The 18,129-nt window shown below is 35.3% G+C and overlaps 1 protein-coding gene across 2 annotated transcripts in view; it reads left to right on the top strand.

Annotated features, from left to right (window-relative positions):
* The window catches only part of REL (REL proto-oncogene, NF-kB subunit), a 34,558-nt gene that overhangs the window by 12,615 nt on the left and 3,814 nt on the right, over positions 1-18,129 (top strand). Inside the window, exons 4-9 of one of the 2 annotated variants that reach the window (XM_070572635.1) lie at positions 4,654-4,745; positions 15,073-15,213; positions 16,363-16,467; positions 16,579-16,791; positions 17,598-17,666; positions 17,792-17,863. In XM_070572635.1, the coding sequence (XP_070428736.1) occupies positions 4,654-4,745; positions 15,073-15,213; positions 16,363-16,467; positions 16,579-16,791; positions 17,598-17,666; positions 17,792-17,863 (692 nt within the window). The remainder of the gene's footprint in view (positions 1-4,653; positions 4,746-15,072; positions 15,214-16,362; positions 16,468-16,578; positions 16,792-17,597; positions 17,667-17,791; positions 17,864-18,129) is intronic. The other variant, XM_070572636.1, reaches the window with a different exon arrangement.

Here is an 18,129-nt window from a genome sequence, read left to right as displayed (position 1 = left end):
TTGTATACATTTAAATTTTCTTACTGTTTGCGTTAGAACTACCCTTTCATTCTTCCGTAGTAGACACAGCCCATGACAGTAGCAGGAATACTTCTTTATTGTTACTAAAAGTAGACATAAACTTATTTTATGCTGTAATTTTCTTTCTTAGTTTGAACAATTTCTGCAAGGTTTTCTTTCATAAAATTTTACCGTCTTTTCATTAATAGTTAACTTTAAAAATTGCCAGATGTGAGAAAATCAACTGGAAAACTGGAATTATTATTTAGCAAAGGTCAGGTTATAAAATTAACATAAAACAATAGTTCTAAGATTTAAAAATTTATGTGACACTTCATGTTGGTGAGGCTGCCAGAAGATGGGCCCATTCATCATATTGATGAGAGTATAAGTTAATAAAATCTTTCTGGCAGGCGTTTTAACAAGTACTTAGCAAAAGCCTGAGAAATATGAATGTCTCTTGAACCAGCAGTTCTACTTCCAGGAATCTATCCTCAGGAAACAATTAATTAAACATGTTCAGACACTCAGCTACAGTGATGTTCATTGCAGCTCTGTTTGTAATGGCAAAAAGTTAGAAGCAATCCAAAACATAAACAGAGCGGGATTAAAGAAACTGGTACATCCATGCAATGTACTCCTATGTGGCCTTAAAAATAATATTGCAAATATGTCTTTGTATAGAAAGACATTCACAAAATGTTAGATAAATAAAATAGATTTTAAAGCAGTATATAATAAAGCATCTTTTTCGTTTAGAATAAATGTGTACATATACATGGTAGAATATACACTAAAGTATTAGTAGTTGTCTCTGGGTGGGTAGGATTGTGGGTTTTTATGTTTTTCTTTTAATTTGTGGTTGTTTATAATTCATTTTTTTGTAATGAATATGTATTACCTTTGGGGAAAAATGACGCTAATTGCAACAGGAAAAAAGTTGTAGCCTCCTTATGTATTAGTAATAACCATTTAGAAAACATACTTTAAAAATATTCCTCTTACAAGAACAACACAGAACGTTAAATATCTAGTAACACACACTTGGCAAGAAATATTTCCTGTTTATATTATTTGACTTCGCAACAGCATTTTACACTGTAGACTACTCCTTTTTTGAAACATTCTTATTTCTGGATTTCTGTTAGAACAAACTCTCCTGTTTTACTTCCTACTTTTCTGGCTGTTCCTTTTCAGTCTTACTTACAGGCAATTAAACTTTTGGACTACCTTAATTGTGTCCGATAACATCCCAGTAATGCCCTTTATGCTGTTCTGCCTCTCTCCCCAAACCAGGATCTTGTCAAGGATCACATACTATATTTAGTTGCCATGCTTATTTAGTCTCCTTCCGTTTAGAACAGTTTCCCAGCCATTTTTGGTCTTTCATGACATTAACATTTTTGAAGAGTCTAGGCTATTTTGAAGATTGTTGTTCAGTGTGAATTAGTCTGAGTGGTTGCTCATGATTATATCCATGTTCCCATGAATAACATAAATAATATTTTCATGTTAACATGAAACATTTTGGTCAAGAAATCTACAGAGATGATGCTGTATGGTTCTCAAAATATCCCTTCAGGAGACATGTGATAGTTTTTTCCATCAGTGATATTAATTGGCATTCTATTGTAAAGAAAGACTTTTCCTTCTTCTCTGTCCCCATAAAAAAATATGACTGTAGACCATGGATTCTTATATTCAGTGTACTGTATAGTCCATTACTGGCATTATTATTTTGATTTTCAAATTGACCCAAATTTGACCAATGCAAGCCCCTTCAGAGTGTTTCCTGTGTTCTTTTGACATGTCCCCATCTTTCTTTGTACACTTCTTTACTTTCTGACACAGCAAAGTGTCAAGACTTACTTGTACTTTTTTGCCTGAGCCCTGAAATCATCAATTTTTTCTAATGAGCCCTGGTACCTTTCAGTGGGGAATGGTATTTAGTCTAATTGCCTTTTTGACATATTCTCTTAAATATCCCCAAAGCACCTCAAATAAAATATGCCCCAAACCATGATCTTACCATGATCATACCTCTTTCCTCTCAAAATTGGTCTTTCAGTGTGCTTTATCTTAGTGGTTGCTATAAAAGCCCCAAACGTAGATGTCATCCTTGGCACCACTCACACAGGTGCACACATTGAGTTCACTAACGGGTACCTGCTAAATAGCTTTTGAACCTATCTACTTCTCCCAGTGACCGTTATCACCATCATACTACTACTGCTGTAGCCTAAATGTGGGCTACCAGAACAGCCTTCATCAACTCTTTTTGTACCTCCTCCACCTTCCCTAATCTGTCTTCCACTTTTTTTTTTTTTCACTCCAGAGTGATTTTTTTTTTTTTCTTCAGAGTGATCTTTTCAAATACAAATCTAATTGTCACACCTCTGGCAAAACATTTTAATGGCTTCATGTGGCTCTTGGAATAAGGACAGCATTCTTATATGGTCTTCATGGCCCACTTGTATTTCTAGCCTTCTGTTATACTGTGCTCCCCTTGAACTCTATACTCCAGTCGCAAAGGCTTTCCTTTAGTGTCCTGTGCTCACAATGCTCTTCTCTAGGGGTCTTTACATCTTCTATTCCTTCTGCCTGCAGTCTCTTTATTCTCCTCTTCCCCTAGTTCGTTTCTATTGATATTAAGTATCATTTTCTACAAGAAGCCTGTCTTCCCTCCCTGAATTGATCAGTTCTCTTCCATCATAGGTTCCCATGACATCATGTATATCTCCTTTATAAAACTTGTCATGGTTTCAGTTTAGCATTTTTTTCTGCTAAATTGCTTAATACCTATCTGCTTCACTAGACTACTGGTCTGCAAACTATTTTTGTAGAGGGCCAGATAGTACATATTTTAGGTTTTGTGGGTGTTATGGTCTCTGCTGCAACTGCTCAGCTCTGCTGTAGTAGCACAAAAGCACCCGTAGACAATATGTAAACAAAGCAATTTGTCTGTGTTCCAATAAAACTTGGTTTACAAAAATAGATAGTAGGCTGGATTTGAACCATGGGCTGTAGTTTCTCAACCTCTGCACTAGACTGTAAGCCCTGTGTGAGGAGGCATGTATATCCCCATTACTTTCCAGAGTTTCTGGTACAAAGTAGGAACCCCAAAACTTGTTGAGTGATTATGAACGAATGAATAATTGATTCATATAGTCTCTACGATCCTTGGTTTCCTCATGTCAGAATTTCAGAAATCCCCACTACTTCTAATATTCTGTGAATAGCAGTCAAATGTGGTTATTCAGATGAAACAGAATTGAGTAAGGTGTATTAAAATGAAGAATTCTTTAAAATCTTTTGTCAAAGAAAAAGTGAGAACCAAGGTAAGAATCTTTCAAAGAAGTGGAATAGTTTTGAGGAAGAGATTATAGTTTCAGGGTTTCAAGAAAGGATTATGAATTTAAGATTTATTGTTTAATTATTGTAGGCAGAGGAAGGAAATGTCAAAGATATTTTAGGCTAACAAAATCACAAGTGTAGTGAATGTGAAGAGCGTGAAGGTAAGACAGCGTGAGCGTGGAGAGGGGCACATAAGGCAGGCAGCCTCCTGTTGCAAAGTGCCATGTGAAGTCTGAATAAATAGTGATGTTTTTATAACCAAGTTTTGCTTCCTTATTCACACCCACCCAACTTTAATGATGTCATGGTTTTTCCATGTGGGAACAAGTATGACTGGTGGTGGTAGGGGAGTTCCCCCCACCATCATCTGTACTACACATATGCAAATTAGTAATATTTGTAGCTATTGAGAAGTTTTCCATAAATGACATTTTGAAACTTTTGTTAAATATTATTGTTAGTATTAAACATCTTTCTAATTTAAAAAACATTTCAGTGCTTTCTTATGATGAATCATTATTATAACTTTATATAATATGGCCTGAAACATATTCCACTGCTACTGGCAGTGAAGTCAGGGCTCAGAAATTAAGTGTGTGTGGAGTGGAGTGGATCAGGTGTCAGAGGACCAGCGGGCACTGTAGCAAACTGAAGAGCCCTGTGTAAATGGGGCTGCAGGTGCTCAGCTCCAGCCAGGCATTTGTTTGCCAGCTTACTGTTGCCAGACCTTTAAAATGTTCAAGAGAAGGCAGAACTCCAGATGTTTATATGCAGTTACCCGATTTTTAATTGTTGGTAGTCTGTGCACATTTTTTTTTAAATGTAGGCAACACTTTTATGGGCTCAGCTAAACATACCTGTGGGCTTCAGCCTGTAGACATCTTTTTACAACTTTTGATTTACATTATCGAATATACAGATTTTGTTGATTTGATTATGAATTTGGGAGGTGAATTTTAGCTTTGATGTTGCTTTCCTGTTAATCTTCATCTACTTTGGTATACCTGGTATAGGCAAATTATTTAGGTATAATTGTAAAATATTGTATGTAAAATGATACAGTATTTACTGTTTCTCTTTTAACAGTTCTCTTAGGAATATAGCCCCACTTTTTTTGCCCTCACATCTTTATCATAGCAATTGTAAATGTATTTCATGCTTTAATATCTCCATCTGACAGTATGATGACTTCACTGTTGGATATATCTTGATTTTTGCAGTATTCTTTAGTAAAACCTCATTTATGTGTCCTTGGGTTTAACTATAACGAAGTTTGAAAGTTCTCTGTTTTCCTTCTAGTTTTCAAAATTTGGGCATTCGATGTGTAAAGAAAAAAGAAGTAAAAGAAGCTATTGTTGCAAGAATAAGGGCAGGAATCAATCCTTTCAATGGTAAGTATGTTTGATATAATCATTTCTATTATTTGGATGTTGACTTATTTGTGTAAGTGATTTCTATTTGTATCTTAAACCTATATTTTAAAAGCTATCTTAAGTTCTGTGTTCACTTTTCTTTTTGTTGACTTATACCTGTATCTGAGGACTGAAATATATTTAAAATCTTTCACAGTGTTGAAAAAACATTCTTATGCCAACAAGGCTTTCTGGTATCAGTGGAAAGTGTCATTGTTTTCTATAAGAAAATTCTCTCAAAAATGCTTTGATTCTCATTCAGTGTGGCCATTTGCCACTCCAGCTGACAGTGTACACTCCCCTTTCTGAAGGTTGAATAGGCACTGTGGTTATAAGGTATTGGACTGCGTTTAACTCAAGGACGTACTCAACAGCGAAGCTTAAATTAATCCCACTGTGGAAGAAGTATAGAAATAGTAGAAGCTATACAAAATGTTTTCAAAGTTTGTTTGTGTATGTGGCTAGATATTTACTGTTTAGTGGGTTTTGTTGGGGGTGATACTGTCTGGAGTAGCACAGCACTGTATGTTGTTTGAGTAGGTAAGTGACTCCCAGGCTAAGTGGTGGCATCCTACACTACAGTAGTCTCCATTGTAGTCTTCTGCAGCCACTTAAATATGCATAATTCAGGAACTGAGCGACTGTAAAATTTGCAAAGAATAGATTTTGTCATCATATTTGACATCCTTATATTGTTGGTTTGTGTTTTTCCTGGATGTATAAAAATAATTTCAGAGATATGATAATTTAAGAAATATGTTCATAGACAAGTACTGTGTTTTTATGAACCATAAGATCTGCATCTCTTTTCTCTGTCTTTATTTTTCATACAATTTAGTATAATGCTGAAAGCAAAAGTACCCTTCTTCCCCTTCAGTCTTACTCATCAGAGGACACTACTGTTAAGTTTGATGTGTATTTTTCTAGAATTTCCTTTATATATGTATAGTCATATATATTTTTATATAAATGAAGTCATTCCTACTCTGTTGCTTCCTTTTTTCACTCAGGAGTATATCTTAAACATCTTTCCCTGTAAGTAGTTATATAAATCTATTTTACTGTTTGAGAGAATATTCTGTTGTTTGGGTATTTTCATTTTATTAAAAAAGCTCCATTGAATTTATACTTTGAGCTCTTGTGTGATTATTTCCTTAGGATAAATTTTCGAAACTGGAAAATTTTTGGGTCAAGGGTGTGCTCATTTAAAATTTTGATTCATTGCTAAAGTAAAAGGCCACCTTTTTAAATTAAAGAGGCTGTCTAAGTCTAGGTGCAGTATGAAACAGGGGTAATGTAGTCTAAAACAGAAGATTATGAATAATAGCTACTATTTATTAAGTACTTTTTGTATGTCAAAGAGTAAATGTTAAGTGCTTTATAATGTACACTATTTTAGTTAATCATTACAACAAGAGTGCTTTACAGAAGAGAAAACTAAAGCTTTGGTTATGTAACTTTCCCGTCATATAGCAATTACAAGTGGCGGAGCTGGAATTCAAATCCAGATCTCCTGACTCCAGTGGAAAGGGGATTAAAAAGGAAGGTGCAGGAGTGGAGGAGCAGATGCATCATCTGTGGAGATTTTTTGTCCTTTTTTTAGCAGTTCAGCCAGGCATGATTTTAATAACAAACACTCATATAGCACTTAGAATAGTTCCTAGTACATGATAAGTGCTTTGCATATTTTACTTCATTTAATTCTTATAGCAACCTATGAAGGAGGAACTATTATCTCCATTTTATAAATAAGGAAATGAAGGCGTAGAAAAGTTAAGTAGTTTGCTCAAGGTCGTATAGCTGGTAAGCAGTGGAGCTAGAATTTGAACACAGGTAGCCTGGCTCCCAGGCTCCTTGTCTTATCTCTGCTATGCTACCTACATGAATAGAGACTTGGGGAAAGAACAAGCCTGCCAGTTGATTCTTCGCAGTAGTTGTGTTTTCTGTTGTTTAGTTTCTTATTTTTTGGTTTTTTTCTTTTTAACATCCATTCCTTTCTCTAGACCTTCTGCTGTCTCCCTAGTTTAAGAATTTACCATTTCATAATTTGAGTTGTAATTTTCCCCTCATTAGAATAATCGTAGAACAGTGCTTTAGCACGTAATTGTGATTAAAAAGTTGCAGTGATTCCTTGAATAATTTAAAAATTAAATGGCCCTGAGTCGAAAGTCTTCCATGTGTAGCTCTAGCGTGTCTTTCCTGCCTTTTCTTCTTTTCTCCTCTTCATGAACCCTTCGCTATGCCAGAAGAACTCTCTCTCAGTCCATCTTCTCCATTCTTCTCACTATCATCGTAGGAATGTAAGCTTACATCATTTTTAACCCAAGCTATTGTTGATAGCCTCTAAACTTGTGTTCCTGCCTCTGTTCTTGATCACTCTCCAAGCAGTTTATTTATACAGTCTGCATCCAGAAGAATCCTTCTAAAACCAGGGTGAATCATTTCAGAACTCTGCTTGTCATCCTCCAGTGGTTTCAAATAATCCTCAGCAGTGGGTTTCAATTTGAGTGTATGTAGGAATCTCTTTCTACTTGTTAAAAATGTAGATTCCAGGCCATATTCCTACTAATTTGATAGGTCTTGTGTGGAGTGTGGGACTCTGCAGTTTAAGAATCCTCTAGATCCATGTTTCTTACCTTACTCGACTGTGATTCACAGTAGGAAATAGATTTCCTTTGTTCAGTACATACACACGCACACATACACACACACATAAAAATATTCTTAGTACATGCAGTATACTCTCTATTTCATCCCTCCCACCTCCATTTTTTGTTTTTTAAGAAGATGCTTATCCAACCCACTAAAGTAACCTTCTGACCACTGGATCCCAAACTACAAGTTGAAAATTTCTACCCTAGATGATTCTGGTGCAGGTGATCCATGGCTCATACTTTGAGAAATTCTGCTCTGCTAGCTGGATTCAACTTCTCAAGCATGGCATTCAAAGCTCTTCTCAATCTGATCCTTGTTTTCCACTCCGGCTTCCCCTCCAGCTTTCATCCTCTGCCTCAACTTCTGCACTTCCTTCGCCTAACACTCAGTGTACACATGCACACTTTGTTTCTGAGCTTTTTGCCATTCTGAACTATTTGTCATGTTAGAAGAGCCATATCCTTTCTCACTCCTTTGGCTTTATATATGCAGTTCCCTTGCATGGAATGCCCTGATCTGCTTTGTGAATTCTTCCTGCTTGGCCTTCACGTTTAAGTTTAAGGGTCACCTCTTTCAAGCTTTCCGGGACCTTCCCAGACGGAGCGAGCTATTCCGTCTGTTTTCCCAAAGTGCTGCATATTTTTAGTGTGGTTTGCTATAACTTTGTGTACGTGTTTCTTGTTCACTAAATCTTGAGATTCTGAAGGGCAGGGACTGTCTTCTGTGCATCTCTGGCACCTGGTCCAGTGTCTGGCAAATGGTGTAGAGGTTTAATTAAAATTTGTTGAAAGAATAAGTGAATAAGTGAGTGAATGAACATGCCTTGTTTGTACTTGCCTACCAAAAATACTCAAGTTGTTTTCCCTACCTGAAATGCCCTGAAAGCTGTTTCTGTTCTCTCAAGCCCAAGCTAATACCCTCCTCGTTATACCATTCACTCAGCAATTGATTGTGAAAATTTTGTGACATCTCTTGGATCATTTAATTTTTCAGCAGTTGTCCTTTGAGGTGAATGTCATGCTCATTGTGGTCAGGGTCTGCAATGGAACTTTATATTTCACTTCAGCATCTAAACAATGTTTGTGTATTACTGTTATATTAAATACCTCTCTTTATAACTAAGTGCCTTGAGGTAATGAGTTTCCTACCTGGATACAGTAGGTTATTTATCTTAACTACTTATGCATTCATTCCTTCAACAGATTTTTACCTCATTTAATCCTTATAGTCCTAGATTGTTCTTGGTGCTTGGGAGAAGTCAGTGAACAAAACAGAAATTCCTGCCTTTGAAGAGCTTATATACTAGAGAGAGACCAACAATTAACAAATTAAATAAGTGTATTATATAATTTATTAGACGACCAAAAGTACTAAGGGAAAAAAACAGCAATGTAAGGGGCCAGGAATCTATAATTAGGAAGACAGGTTATAAATTTAAATAGGATGGTTAGAGTAGGTCTCATTCTCTGTTCTGATACAGTATTCATAATAGAAATAATATTATTTTATTGATTTCCTAGAATATTGAAATAAAACCTAAAATGTGCGTTTCTAGTACTAAGCAAAACAAAGTATATCCCCTTGAAAAAACTCAGAACACTAAAAGCTAATTAAAATAACCTGAACTCAACTGTAGAATTATCCTTTCTTTGGTTGTTTATTTTATGTTATTTTCAAGATATACTAGTTTAAATTCTACCTCTTAGATAGGAATTTGTCAGAGCCAAACTGACACTTTTTTGTAGATGTATCACTTACCAGGAAAATTCGACTGGTAAAGAATTATAAGAGCATAGCTGACTTTGTTTTTCTGATATATATGATAGATAGAAACAATGGAATTGGAAGTGTTTAGCAGAATAGGATCTACAAATTCAGGTCTATAGACTGATGCTATCTCATTGTGACAGTCTGCTCTGTAAAGATCAAATATCATGTGAAAATACAAAGACTACTAAAAATTATTCTTACTTTGCACAGGATTATTTTGTGTACTACATTATCTAGTATGTTTTAAGGCCAGTCCTTATCTTTCTGCATTGGTTCTTTAAAACAGGAACTGTCTCTTGCAAATAAGGATATACAGCAACCAAGGAGTGTTAAACTTGACAAGGCTTCGTGTAAAATATTGTTCAGATTATCTGCTGTGCGCTAAAAGTCTAAATTGAGGGAGGAATTTAATTAAGGGCTCCAATGTCAAATTTTAACAGTGTCCACTTAGCTGGAACCAAAAAAATAGCAGTTAGGTTTCATAAAGTACCCTTACTGCAAAAGCAGAAAAAAAATTTAATTGTTTTATCATTTTCCAGCTATGTATTTAATACGTGTAAGGAATTCTAGTATTTAGTGATTAAAACCCATAGGATTTTAGGGGCCAACCCAGTGGTGCAGCAGTTAAGTTTGCTGCCGCTTCGGCAGCCTGGGGTTCACTGATTCAGATCCCGGGTGGGGACCTGCCCACCGCTTATCAAGCCATGCTGTGGCAGATGTCCCACATATAAAGTAGAGGAAGATGGGTATGGATGTTAGCTCAGGGCCAGTCTTCCTCAGCCAAAAAGAGGAACATTGGCAGCAGATGTCAGCTCAGAGCTAGTCCTCCTCAAAAAAAAAAAAAAAAAAAAACCCATAGCATTTTGGCAATAAAGAATGTGTAGTTCAGTTCTATTAGACATTTTAATTTTTTTACATGTACAGGGGACATTGACTTATGAGAGCACAAAGACTGTTTTGCAGTTGAGTTTGATGGATTATTTTATACTGGTAGTCTGAAAGGGAGTACAGTTTAAAAAGACAAGTAGTCTCTAATACAGATTCTCATCTCTAAAGTCCGGTAATACAAGAAAATAAGAGCCTTTCCTTACGATTTAAAGCTTAAAAAGCAAGAAGAAAAAAAAGGCTCTTGTGTACTTCATTATCCTTTTTTTCACTACAGTCACTTTAATTTTTCAAGCCTTCTTTAATTACCCCAAGCAGAATTTAGGGCACTTCTTTTTTGTTTTGTTTTTTATTTTGTTTTTTTGGTGAGGAAGATTGTCCCTGAGCTAACATCTGTTGCCAGTCTTCCTCTTTTTGTTCAAGGAAGATTGTCGCTGAGCTGACGTCTGTGACAGTCTTCCTCTATTTTATGTGGGATGCTGCCACAGCATGGTTTGACAAGCAATGCTAGGTCCACGCCCGGGATCCAAACCTGTGAACCCTGGGCCACCGAATAGAGTGCATCAACTTAACCTCTATGTTACTGGGCCGGCCCCCAGGCCACTTCTTTTATGCCTTCAGTACTCCTTGAACACACTCTCATTATAATGCTTTTCATGTTATGTTATATAATTTTAGTTTATATACCTGTTTCTCATCCAGACACTAATCTCACTGAGGGGAGGTACTGTCTTTTCATATGTGTATTCCGCAGTTATTTTAGTGTGTAGCACTTGATAGAAGCTCAATAAATACGTTGAAAGAATGACTAAATTAACAATAGACTGCTATTTACCTTTTTCCTGGCACATAAGCACCTAAATATTAGCTTTTATTATACCTATGGGATAATCCATATGTTTTAAGTAACAGAAATTAAATGAATTATAACTAAACTTTATATCTTTTCTTAAATGAGACATAGCTCTTAAAGTTTTTAATCTACATATTGTGTATTATTGCCCTATTTGCTTTTATTTCAGTAATATTTAACAGTATTAGAATTTTAGAAATGTTACATCTCTAGAGCTAGTAGTTGTAATTGATTTAAAAATTTTAACCCCTACTTTCAGAAGAAATATATCATGATAGAATTTTTATTACACACACATTGCTCTTTGGATTAAGAAGTGATATTTACTTCTAAAGGTACATTAAGGAGAACAGTTGTTACCTTGTATTCTTTTGATCACGCATAAAGGAAATTTTAAACTAGTTTAAGAGAAAGTCAAGAGAATTTGATTGGTCTCATGCTTCCTTTTGCTGGATTTTGGATATGTTAAAACAGTACCATTTTCCACATTGCAGAATAAAATATTACGTTTTGTATTATAGAATGACATGTATATTAAAAAGACTACAGCAGGCATTATCCTTAATGGAGGAAACATCAGAAGCATTCCCTTTGAAGTTAGGAGTGAGAAAATGATGTGTAATTATTGGAAACTGTTATTTACAGAGAAAATTCAAGGATATACAAATAGATTATTAAAATAATAGGTTTAAAAAGGTGAATGGATGTAAAATTAACACGCAAAGTCAGTTGCATTTCTGTACATCATCTGCAGATAATTAAAGGAAATACTGTCAGACAATATAATCCAAGAAATAATGATCAAGATTTCTTTAGGGAAAATTATAAAGTTTTTTGATGGCGTAACAGAATACCTAAACAGATAGAGAGGCATATCCTGTTCTCTCATATCAATATTATAAAGGTGGCATTTTTTCCCAAACTGATGTACAGATTCAGTGCAATTCCAAGCAAATTACAAACAGAGTTTTTCATTGGATATCATGAGGTGGTTCTGAACAGGAAAAGGAGGATTCTTTATAGAAGAGGAACAGTGGTGAGAAACTGACCTTATCAGATATTAGAATTTAGTATCTGTGCTGCCGAAGCGAGCTCAGATATTAGGGTTTATTATGAAGAAGTGCTAATTAAGATAGTGTAGTATTGGGATAACGATAGACAGGTTGACCAGTGGAGTAGAATTGAGAGCCCAGAGACAGACCTAAGAAGGTTTGAGACTTTAGTTATGACAGAAGTAGCATGTCAGATCAAGAAAAAGGGAGGGAATGTTTGATAAATGAAGCTGGAGAAAAATGGTAAAGTCGGATTCTCTGCCTCTCGCCATATACAAAATTCGGCTGAAATTGGTTTTAACTATTTTAATGTAAATCAACACTTTAAAAACTCATGGTAGAAAATATTGGTAAGCAGAGTTTAGTCCTTGGTGTATAGAAAGACAGGACACGAAGTGTTTTCTATAAAGTTGTTGATGAATTTGATCGTATTCTTAATTTTCAGTTTATTGTATTTTTCAGTTCCAGAATTTGTTTGGTTTATTTTCTAGTTGTTGCAGGTTCTCTACTAAATTCTCAATCTTGTCTTTTAACTCCTTGAATTCATTAAGTATAGTTATTTTAAATCACGTGTCTGAAAACTTCACTATATGGATCCTTTGTGGTGTCTTTCTATAGCCTGTTGTTTTTCTTTTCTTTTAAAAAAATCGCTTTATTTTGTCTCCTGATATGCCTGCTTATTTAAAATAGAATAACAGTCATTGTATGTGAAAAATTGTAAAGATTTTAAGCCCAGGATGTTGGTATCTCCCTTCAGGAGATTTTCTTGTGTTGGGTGGCTAGTGACACTAGCAAGCCCATCACCGAGGATCAGTGGATGGTTCAGGTAATTTGAAGCTGGGCTTTTGTCCCCGTGAGGTCTGTTCTTTCTTCAGTTCCCCCTTACTCCTAGGGTATAGCTCCTCCCGGGCCCCAGTCAAAAAGCGTTGGGCATTGATTAGATCCTCCATCCTTAGCAGACCCTGAGTTCCTCTGTTTTTCCCCTGTAGTCTATTGAGAGTTCATCTCAACTTCTCATCCTCTTAGCCACCTCTTACAGAGTTATATCCTTTTATAATAACTGATAATCTAGTATATAAATTGTTTTTCTGAGTTCTGTGAGCCATTCTAGCAAATTATCAAACCTGAGGAGTGGGTGATGGGAACCCCCTGATTTGTTGCCAGTCAGCAGATGACTGCAAGGTGACAACCTGGACTTGCAATTGGTACCTTAATTGGAGGGGTGGGGAGCAGTCTTGTGGGATTGAGCCCTTACTTGTGGGCTCTTTGCTAACCCCAGGTAGTTAGTGTCAGAATTGAGTTAAATTGTAGGTCACCAAGTTGGTATCCTGAGTTGGAGAATTGCTGTGTGTGGGAAAATGCATGCACATCTGCTATCAGAAGTGTTGGTGACTAGAGGGAAAGACAGATGTTTTTCTTAGTTTCCTCTTCCCACCAAAACAAAATTTCCTTGATCTTCTTCCCAGTTGATTCCCTCTCCCTCCTCTGGCCCCAGTCAACTATTAATTTACTTTCTGTCATCATCGATTAGTCTTTTCTAGAATTTCATATAAATGAAAGCATATAGTATATATTTGATATCTAGTTCCTTTTGCTCAGCATACTGTTTTTGAGATATATCCATGTTAGGGTATATATCCTTAGTTTGTTCTTTTTTGTTGTATGGCTATCACAGTTCATCCATTCACAGAGTTTTGTTTGTAAACTTATCAGGAGCACTTAGCTACTAATTTTGTGTGTGTGTGTGTGTGTGTATTGATTAGTCATCTTTGGAATTGAGAAACATTATCTTGAACTCTATAATGCTGTAAAAAGTTGATTTTGAAGAAATAGACCTCATTGCCTACGTAATTGTGCCAGTAGAGGATGCTGCTGTGGTACGGATGTTCATATCACAACATTTTAACCTTTTAGTTGTATAGATATGTTCCTATAGACTCCTTCAATTGCTAGACTTACAAATGCTGAAAATAGGGTAATTTTAAATGTTGTGATAGCACTGAGACTGTGAATGTAGTTTAAATAAAAAGTCAAAATAACATTGTCTTTTTTTTGGTTATTGCCTATAAGACTAAAGGATTTGGGTTTTGACTATGTTTTCAAATTTAGTATTTCAAATTTTAATACTTTTTGAAAAATAAAAATTTTCATATAATTTAATATGTGTATTTCATGCTTTTTAAAAATATGACTGTTATTTACGATTTATTGCTACAGCTTATGGTGTTCTTTGAAAAGGCAGTAGTATTTTCCTTTGGAACTGGATTTCTTCTCAAATATCAACAAACTGTCATTATATTATATTTTGTCATGAAGAATGGGTTTTTATATTTTTTTCAGAACTGCAGATTTTTCCTGCTATAGGATTTGTTTGTTTTTAAAGCAAACCTAATTTGCATATAAAATTTTTTATGGAAACAAACTGCCTTTCATCATCTAGTATCCTCTTAGTATTTAATCTCTAAAATATTGATCTAAATTTTAGTAGATATTCCTGTGTATGTCACTTTTATACAAAACATGTAAAATTTTCTGATAGAGTTCAATTCTTATTAAGAGCATAGGCTCTGGATTCAGTGACCTGAGTTTGAATTCCTACTCTCCCAGTTCTTAGCTGTGGAACTTTGGACAAGTAATTTCATCTCTTTAAAATCAGTTCCTCATCTGTAAAAGGGAGATGATAGTAGTCAAGTACAGATTTAGGAGATAATTTACAGAGTCCTTAACAAAATGGCTGGACTAAATACGTATTTGTTGAATTAATGAATTAATACCTATTCTCTGTTGTGTATAACCTGCAATCATTTTTGTAAAAATTTGATTTGTTGTTAATGTCAGTTTGGATTCTGCTCTCAAGTCCAGATGGCTGGGATAGTTACTTCCTGATCATGGCCATAACTTACTGAATATTGTTAGTGACTACATGATGATAATGATAAAAGGCAGTCTTGAGATTGTGGACCATTCTGTTTTTAGCACAGATTGGGATGCTACTCTAGGTTATTGGATCTGTTGGGCAGGGAGAAGGACCTGGCAGGATTTCAGTTCTCCATGACTATTTTACGTTCTTAAAGAGTGTCTGTCCTTGCAGTCCCTGAAGCACAGCTGCTTGATATTGAAGATTGTGACCTCAACGTGGTGAGACTGTGTTTTCAAGTTTTCCTCCCTGATGAACATGGTAATTTGACAACTGCTCTACCTCCTGTTGTCTCTAACCCGATTTATGACAACCGTAAGTACTTTATTTTCTTGTATTTGTAGCTTTACCTTGTTTTTTTTAATAGCTAAATTTTTTTAAAGTATTTTGGAAATTAGAAAAAGAGCATGTTCATTTTGGGGAAAATTCAGACTACTGAAATAAATAACAAGGAGAGTAAATCTATAATCTCATCCTCCAAAGGTAATCACTGTCCCCAGTACATATTTCACGTTTCTTCATATATGTAGAAATATATCGTCATCATCATTATGATTATTCACACAATATTTTTGGCAACTTTAAAAAAATCATCACTCATCTTTTTCTAAACTTATTTTTTTTCTCTTAGCAAATATTTTGAACCTCTTTCCCTTTCAGACACCTTCTTCTTTTCAGTAGCTGTATATTTCCCTGTATGGCTATATCATAATTTTATTAAATCATTATCCTATTACAAGACATTTAGTTTCTTTCCTTCTCAGTGTTTTTCTTCTTGCTCTAACTTGTATTGTAGTAAATATCCTGTATGTGTATGTCTTGTGCAAATATGTCTCTAGCATAAATTTGCAGAAGTAGAAATGTTGGCAAATGCTAGATCAAAGGATATGTGTATTTATAGTTTTAAAAGATCATGAAACTGCCCTGAAATATTTTTACACGTATGCGTGTGTGTATACTCATAGGTATGCATCCACCAATGGTGTATGTCTATACCTGTTTTACATGTAGAAGGGTAGTGGGATATAGAGCTATAAAGGTAGATCAGCGTATCCTCATCATGGAGAGCTTTGAATGCCAGGGAGAGTTCAAAATTGGGTAATATTGACCAGATAAGAGGAAGCATGAAAATTGCAATGCCATAGGGATATGGGCATGATTTAAGATTAATCTGGTAAGAGTGTGTAGGATGGATTGGAAGAATCAGAATTTAGAAGCAAAGAGATTTAATGAGAGGACATGTCATTGCCTAGAAATGCGGTCACAAGGTTCTAAGCAGGTTGGGCAATACAGTTAGAAAGGACAGGGACAGATGTGGATAATTAATGTATTTAGCATCCTTAATTATTTATACACTAATGCTTTAATCTATCCTGTAAATTGTTTTCCTAAAATTCTCTCCATCAAAAAGGAATAATATATATTACTAGGGTAGCAACCCATTAAAACATCCTTTATATTTAGGTGCTCCTAATACTGCAGAATTAAGAATTTGTCGTGTAAACAAGAACTGTGGAAGTGTCAGAGGAGGAGATGAAATATTTCTACTCTGTGACAAAGTTCAGAAAGGTATGTATTGGGTTTTTTGTTTGCTCCATTGAATTCAGAATATATTTTAGAGTAATCGATGCATTTTACTTTGTTTTCCCATTGTTATTTCTTTGCTTTTTTACTCACTAGACGACATAGAAGTTCGGTTTGTGTTGAATGATTGGGAAGCAAAAGGTATCTTTTCACAAGCTGATGTCCACCGTCAAGTAGCCATTGTTTTCAAGACTCCACCATATTGCAAAGCCATAACAGAGCCGGTGACAGTGAAAATGCAGTTGCGGAGGCCTTCTGACCAGGAAGTTAGCGAATCTATGGATTTTAGATATCTGCCGGATGAAAAAGGTGACTTTGGTGGTAATGTTTTATGTATGTATTAAAGTTAGCCTGCTGCTAATAACATTTTCTTGCAAGATACATTTGAATACAATTATGTTTCTTCATAATTTATGTTTCTTTTCCTGAAAGGTTTCAGTTGATTTTTTTTTTTTTTTTTTAAAGATTTTATTTTTTCCTTTTTCTCCCCAAAGCCCCCCGGTACATAGTTGTGTATTCTTCGGGTTGTGGCATGTGGGACACTGCCTCAGCGTGGTCTGACGAGCAGTGCCATGTCTGCGCCCAGGATTCGAACCGACGAAACACTGGGCTGCCTGCAGCGGAGCGCGCGAACTTAACCACTCGGCCACGGGGCCAGCCCCAGGTTTCAGTTGATTTTTGACTGATTGATCTTTATGCTCTTTGCATCTCTTCTTAGGAAAGGAATCTGGATTAATTTCAAAGTATCTAAACTGCTTATCAAAATTTGTTTTATAATTAAGGTTCTATTTTGATCCCTTTTGTGCCCTTTTAATAGATGGTAAACTTCCCACTCAGAAAGTGGTCTCCATTTTCCTTATCTGCCCTTATTTCATTAGTTGACGTGGTTGACTATAGGTGTTAAAACAAAATGAATATTATAAACTATTTTTCACTAAGAGAAAAATACCCTTTATTACTGACTTGGGATACTCTTTGCAACACATTAAATCCATATTATGCACATTTATTTAAAATATTTTCTATATAGGAATAGAACACCTGTTTGTTTATTAAAGGAGAAGCAGCATATTCCTGTAATGATTCACGTGCTTTCCTTATTCCTTTCTAACCAGATACTTACGGCAATAAAGCAAAGAAACAAAAAACAACTCTACTTTTCCAGAAACTGTGGCAAGATTGTGGTAAGAATATTTTGGATTGACTTGTATTTAAATAGAATTTTGGGGTTTTTTATTTGATTTTTCAAATTTTAACTGATAGTGTTATTTTTCAAATTACATTCAATAATGGAAAAACTTTATCACAGCTGTTAGTTTTCCTGAAAGACCTAGACCTGGTCCCCTAGGATCAACTGGAGAAGGAAGATTCATCAAAAAAGGTATTTTCTCCCATATAGATATTCCTTGTGATCAGAAGGACCAGTGCTTTGTACAATATATTAGAATTCCATTCTTAGGAATGAAAACTGCTTCTTTAGTATTTTCCACTCCTACAGATTTTTTCCTGCTTTGAACATTGAATAAGTTTATCTCAGCTTCCAAAGGTCCTGTTGGAAACTGTGATTATGTTTTTGGGATTGAGAACTTATGGTTCATATGGTGGTAATTTTACTAATTACAGTGTGTCATGGAAGAAATAGTTTCT

The sequence above is a fragment of the Equus przewalskii genome, chromosome 14 (assembly GCF_037783145.1).
Source record: "Equus przewalskii isolate Varuska chromosome 14, EquPr2, whole genome shotgun sequence".
In the NCBI taxonomy this organism is placed as follows: Eukaryota; Metazoa; Chordata; class Mammalia; order Perissodactyla; family Equidae; genus Equus; species Equus przewalskii.
This window is presented reverse-complemented; position numbering and strand designations above follow the sequence as displayed.